This window comes from Myotis lucifugus, unplaced genomic scaffold, assembly GCF_000147115.1.
Source record: "Myotis lucifugus unplaced genomic scaffold, Myoluc2.0 scaffold_1050, whole genome shotgun sequence".
Taxonomy (NCBI): Eukaryota; Metazoa; Chordata; class Mammalia; order Chiroptera; family Vespertilionidae; genus Myotis; species Myotis lucifugus.
In genome coordinates this window covers 90,014-96,425 of record NW_005872098.1, presented here as the reverse complement: position 1 = coordinate 96,425, position 6,412 = coordinate 90,014, and the positions used below count along the sequence as shown (strand labels likewise).

General features: G+C 62.7%; 1 protein-coding gene across 1 annotated transcript in view; it reads left to right on the top strand.

Moving 5' to 3' along the window:
• GRAP (GRB2-related adaptor protein) overlaps positions 1-6,412 on the top strand; it is a 25,382-nt gene that overhangs the window by 7,379 nt on the left and 11,591 nt on the right. The window contains exon 3 of the mRNA XM_006107181.3: positions 3,546-3,668. Coding sequence (XP_006107243.1) covers positions 3,546-3,668 — 123 coding nt within the window. The remainder of the gene's footprint in view (positions 1-3,545; positions 3,669-6,412) is intronic.

Genomic DNA, 6,412 nt, shown 5'->3' with positions numbered 1-6,412 from the left:
CGTTCTGGAGGGAGGCGCGGGGAACTATGGGGGCGAGCCTGTGGGGGGAGCAGGGGGGGCCCCCCCGCAATGACTGGCTGGGGGCGCCCGGAGGCCTGCGCAGGGGAGGGACTCAGTCAGCTGTGGAGGCCAGTGGCTCGGCCAGGCCGGTGGGTGGGAGGGGAGGGCTGCAGGGCCAGGGTGGGGCCGAGAGCGTTTCCTCTTCCTCTGTCTCTGAGTTATTTCCAAAGCTGCCGGGGCCTCCAGCTTCACACGCTGGGCCAGCCCCTCCAGCTGCAGCCCCCGGCTGACCCCAGGGCCAGGGTCCAGGGCTGTCAATCTTCCTGTCAGTAAAGGGAGAGCCTGGGGGGAGAGACGGGGAGACCCCAGCGCGGGGCCAAGAGCAAGCTGCCCAGGCATCCGCGGGCCAACGGAGGACAGGCAGGAGCGTGGCTGTGGGCTGGGGAGGTCTCCCGGTGGCAGCGGGACCGGGCAGACCCGACCCGAAGGCCACAGCTGCTGAGGAGCCCTGGGTGGGGCAGGTGGAGGCTGGCAAAGGTATGGCCTGGGGCCAGGCCTGTCGGGCAATGCTGGTGGTTGAGGCAAGAATGCACCGGCTATTGGGGGCGTGGAGTGTTCCATGCAGTGACCCTGGGCTCAGCTCTGGCACTTGTGTCTGGGACAGAGCAGGAAAGGGGTTTAGCCCCCCTCCCCCCGCCCCTGCGACCCAACCAAGGCCATGCCCAGTTTTGTCCTTGGCTAACCACAGCCTTGCCCTGGCCCCAGACAGCGGTGGGGAAACTCCAGCTCAGGGCCTGACCCAGCCCATCAGGCCCAGGGTGTGTGGAGGGCGGTGCAGAGGGGGCCGGGTTCCCCTAAAGCCCTGTGCCTCCACCAGGCCCACTCGTTCCCTGAGCACCCAGCATCACCGCCCCCCCCCCCTCTCCGCCCAGGGTTCCCAAGGAGGACTGCCCAGAGGAAGGGCATGCCCTGTGGGGCCTCGAAGTCAGAGCAGAAGTTTGCCAGGGAGGGCAGCAGGCAGACCTACCCGAGAGATGCACAGGGGAGGAGGCACAGGGGAGGAGGGAGGCGCAGGGCGAGGGCTGGAGCCGGCCCATGGCAGCAGCAGCTGCAGGAAAAGCCGCGTGTGCAGCACAGACAGGCACAGAGGGGTCCAGTGGCTGTTCAGGTTACTCGGCTGGCAAGAGGCAGAGTGGGATTTGCAGCCGGTGCTGTGGTCCGGGCTGTGCTCCCCAGGAAGGGGGTGGGGGAGCCCTTAAGAGCAACTGGGGTTGAGGGAGAGCCCAAGGCCAGGGACCTGCTGTGTAACCTCTCAGGGAACCCGTGACCTGCTCTGGGCTGTTTCCATATCAGTGAGAAGGGGGGCTAGGCTGGGTGCCCCGAGTGCAGGAGCGGGCGGTGGAGAGAACAGGCTCTGGGCAGCGAGAAGTGCCCGCTACTGCCGCCCCAGGGAGGGCCCAGGACCAGCCGCTCCCCCTGGTGGGACAGGCTGGCCCCCTTGAAAGGTGCGGTTGCAACACCCTTTGAGGGCGACAGCCGCCCACATGCTGACACCTCCTGTGGGGTTTTGTGGGTTCTTTGAAGACACCGGGCCCTCAGGAAACGCCCACGTGGAGCCCTGCGGGGGCCCTGCACCTGGGTCCCGCCGAGGCTTCTGGGAGGGGGGCTCCCTGCCTGGCCCCAAGCTGGCCTCCATGGTCAGCTCAGCCTCTGGCGGGAGCTTTGTCCAGGACTCCCCAACTCCAGGGACCCAGGCCCTCCACATGCAACGACCACTTCCTGCCTCTGCCCCGGGACACCCACTGTCTGGGGCAGCACTTGGTTGGCACCGCACGTCTGAGGTGTGGGCTCTGGCGGAGGCAGGGCCTGAGACTCGGCTGAGGCCAGGGCTTGGCTTTGGAGCGGGAAGTGGGTGGGCAGGAGCCAGCAGGGTGCATGAGTGCCGGCTGTGCACGCCCTGGGACCAGGGCAGCCGGCAGAGGCTCAGGCGCCCAGGGCGGCAGGAAGGGCCGGGGCTGGCTGTGGGTCCACCTGTGCCCTGTCAGCAGTCACCGCTGAGTGTTCCAGGGCTCAGCACACGGGCCGAGTGTGCCAGGCACTGGGGAAAGCCCTCGGTAGAACCTCAGTGTTTGCAAGCGTCGGGCACATGGGACACGAGTGGCAAGTGGGGAGATGGGCAGGATGTGCCACCCCTGCCGCTGCACCTGCCGCCGACCTTGGTGGCCATGGTCCCACCAGGAGACTGGCTGCTCCGGCCTTCGTTCCCACCCCTCCCCGAACAACGAGGGGCTGAAACCTGGACTCTCCGAGGGTGGGAGCCAGGCAGGCAGGGGGTGGGGTGGGGACGGGCACTGCCTGGCGCCCTGCGGCAGACGGACAGGACTGAATGAGAAGCTGGATCCCAGCCTTTTACTCCCAGACCCTGGGGCCGGTGGGGGCCTTGCAAGATTCTAAGCATTAATCAGGCACCTTCTGTATACCCAGTTCTGTTTGGTTAGCAGGCAAAGGGACTTGTACCTGTGAGAAAAAGTCCAGGTGGCCACAGTCTGGGCATCTGTGAAATGGGTATAGGGTGAGATCCTTCCTCATCAAATCAAAGCTGCTATTGTTTTTGTCATCGTTTTTATTTTATTTTTTCACTTTTAAGAATTTACTATCCAGCCCTGGCCAGTTTGGCTCAGTGGATAGAGCGTTGGCCTGTGGACTGAAGGATCCCGGGTTTGATTCCCGATCAGGGCACATGCCCAGGTTGTGGGCTCAATCCCAGTGTGGGGCATTCAGAAGGCAGCCGACCAATGATTCTCTCTCATCATTGATGTTTCTTTCTTTCTCTCCCTCTCCTTTCCTCTCTAAAATCAATAAAAAGATATATCTTATCTAATAAAGAGGGAATATGCTAATCAATTGCCCCACCCTCAAAGATGGCAGCACCAACAACCACAAGATGGCCGACAGGGGAGGGCAGTTGGGGGCAATCAGGAAGGCACGCTGGCGAGTGGTTGGGAGCCAGCAGTCCTAGATTGTGAGAGGGATGTCTGACTGCTGGTTTAGGACAGTGGGATCAGGCCTAAACCAGCAGTCGGACATCCCCCAAGGGGTCCCAGATTGGAGAGGGTGCAGGCTGGGCTGAGGGACCCCACCCCCAGTGCATGAATTTCGTGCACCGGGCCTCTAGTACATATATAAAAAAGAATCTACCATCTAAAACGGAAAAGCTCAGCTGGAGTTAGCTGGGTTTGATGTCACTGAAGTTTGATATTTCTGTTTTCCTGATGGTATGTGTGTTCCTGGCCTGGTGGGAAGGGATTGGGCCCGGGAGCCAAGGTTGGGATGGGTTCCCAGCTCCTGCCTGCCACAGCAAGAAATCTTGGGCTCGTTGCTTCGTCTCTCTGTGCCTCAGGTTCCTCATCTGTAAAATGGGTGCAATGAGATCTCCTGCATTTTGGGACTGCTGTGTGGATGAGCGATGTCGAGCACTGGGCGCAGAGAAGGCAGCTGTCCCACCCCCCCTCCCCCACTGCCTTCACCGTCCCCTCTCTCTGCAGGTGGTACTCAGGCAGGATTTCCCGGCAGCTGGCAGAAGAGATTCTGATGAAGCGGAACTACCTGGGAGCCTTCTTGATCCGGGAGAGCGAGAGCTCCCCAGGGGAGTTCTCCATCTCTGTGAAGTGAGTCGTGACCTGCAAGGGGGCAGGGCGGGTGGGCAGGGAGGCAGCACCTGAGCTGTGTCCAAGCACCAACCAGGCTCACAGACGGAGGTGGCAGGAATGTCGTCCCTGAAGCGGAGCAGCCCCAGCAAATGCCTGCAAGCAGTGACCAGCTGGGGTTAGGGGAGGACACCCCCTCCAGGGCGTGGCCAGGGCAGTAAGGATGTGCTTGAAGAGCAGGCTCGGGCCTCCAGTGTCAGCCTGGGGGTCTGGACATTATTCTACGACTAGTAAGGGCCAAAGATTCGTCACCAGGGAGGAAGAAGGTGCCGGTGGCTTGTGTGGTGGGAGCGCCTAGGGACAGGAGACACCCAGGCACCGGGGCAGGCCTTCAGGACGTACAGTGACAGGTCCTGCTGCTCCGGGGGGGACCTGACCCGGAGCAGATCCGCCTAGGGCCGGCCGGAGTGCGTGGTTCTTGACCTGGTGCAGGGAAGATGTCACACCACGAGTCCAGGTGACTTTGAGAGGATGTTTATTAAAGCTGGGGCAGTGCAACAAGGAGGGGGCTGGGGTAGAAGCAGCAGGAGAGCCTGGGTGGGGTGCTCTGGTTCACTAAGAAGTCAGAGAAAGGGGCCTTGGAGACAGGATCAGATCAGAGGGTGAGCCCGGCACGAGCTGCCGCTGCCCATTGTTCCCCTGGTGGGGACCCCGTGGAGTGTAGGAGGTGCCCGCCTGCGGGGGGTGGAGGGGAAGGGAAAGGCATGGGCGCGCTCCTGGGAGGAGAGTGCAGGCTGGGTCCCTCCTGGAGGGTTTAAAGGCTGGGCATTTAGGGGAGGTCCCAGGGGAAGTCTCAATAGAATACTCATCAGCTTTCCAGGGGTGTCCCGTCACGGTCGGGGGCTCCACTGATTGGTGGGCGCCAGGGCAGGGGGGGCGTTGGTCATTGCAGCTGGTCCTGGTGCCGCCCACCTGGATTCGCTGCTTTCTGGGCCTGGAGCCGAAATACACGGAGGCCTCGCTGTGATCTCTAGGGAGGAGACTTCTGCGTCTGCTGTAAAGTGCTGGGCCCGTTTGCTCAGCTCTCGGTCTCATTTTCCTCAATTCGCTCGCCAAGGGATTTTTCTAGCGTCTTACTATCCTGCCTCTTAACTATATGGGGACATAGTTGAGCGGACGGACTCTGGAGCCAGGCTGCTGGGGTTCAGATTCTGGCTCTGCCACTTCCTGGCTGTGCAACCTTGGACAAGTCACTCACCCTCTCTGTGCTTGGTTCCTCGCACGTACAGTGAGTTATTGCCAGGATGAACTAGGTCAGTACAGTGAGAGCGATTAGAATAGTGCCTGGCATGGAGGCGAGATGGCTGCAGAGGAGGGTCTGGCTTCGCACCAAGCGGCTCCTCAGGCAGGGGTGGCAGCCAGTCCCAAGGCCACATGGGGAGACGGGGGTCCAGGCTGGAAGTTGGGAGCAGGCGCAGGAGCGGGGTGGCGGGGTCAGGCCCTGGTGGGTCTCTGTCCTTCCTATTTCCAGTGTCTGTGTGAGAAGGGGAGTCCCCCCCACTTTCCCCTCTTAGTCCGCCCGGCTGGTCAAACAATTAAAATGGCACGAGACAGACTAACTGGAGAAAATAATCAAATTTAGCCACATGTGTACAGACGGGGGCTCGGTAAGAAGATGGCGCCTGGAGTCAGACGGGGCGTTCAGGCTTGCTGCCATCTTGAGCTAAAGAGAAAGGAAGGCTGAGGGTGGGGCTTCACAGGGAGGGAGGCAGTTCACGGGCAGATGGAAACCCAAGCGCTGGGGAGGAGATGGCCGCTGGGCCGTGGCTGCCAATGGCCCGGGAGGTGCTGTCACAGGCCTCTCTGAGTCCCTCCGTCGCCACAGCTCCCTCACGTGACACCAGCTCCCAGCGATCCCGCTGCCTGGAGCGGCCTCTCTCTCAGCTCTTTGGGCAAAGGGAACGTCAGAGGTCCCGAGTCTTCTGTTTCTTAAAAATAACACTCGACATCCCAAAGGGGCACATCTGAGGTGGCAGCCTCGGCTCCCTCCCCCTGGGCCGGGAGGGCTTGATGCAGAAGCTCGGGGGCTAGTGGCTGAGCCAGCTGCCCTGGGCCTGGGGCTGCCGTCTCAGTCGGGGAGACAGAACAGAAGCAGGTGGACACGGGCAGCCTCTCTGAGAGGCGGCATCTGAGCAAAAATCTGAACCGGGGGTGGAGGCTGCGCAGGCCCCAGGCAGGACGACCTGGGAGGAGGCTGTGGGGCAGAGGGAGCAGCCGCACAGGGGCCCTGGGGTGCAAAAGGGCTTGGACGCGGGGAGCCCCCAGGAGGTGGCGTGACGAGAGAGGGAGCCAGGGGGCAGGGGCAGCCAGAGAGATGGCCCGTGGAGCCCGCCTAGGAGGCCGGGTTGGTCCCCCGACAGGGAGCCTGGGGAGGTGTGGGCAGGAGGAGGTACTAGCTCCTCCGCTGCTGTGAGAGAAGCGGAGAACAGGGCGAGTGAGGAGCGGGAGCTGTGCCCCGGGCTGAGGGGGGCTGAGGGGGGCTGAGGGGGGCTGAGGGGGGCTGAGGGGGCCTGAGGGGGGCTGAGGGAGTGAAAGGGGCGGGTGGGAGGTGGCACAGGTCTGTGGGGTGGGAACCACCAGCAGGAGCAGCCGCCAGGAGTGTTGAGGACACAGTCCACCTGGAGGAGGCACCGCCGTGCCAGCCTTCCTTCGAGCAGGGCGGCCTTGGGGCTGCTCAGGCTGCTGTGAGGCTCATGCCAGTGGCG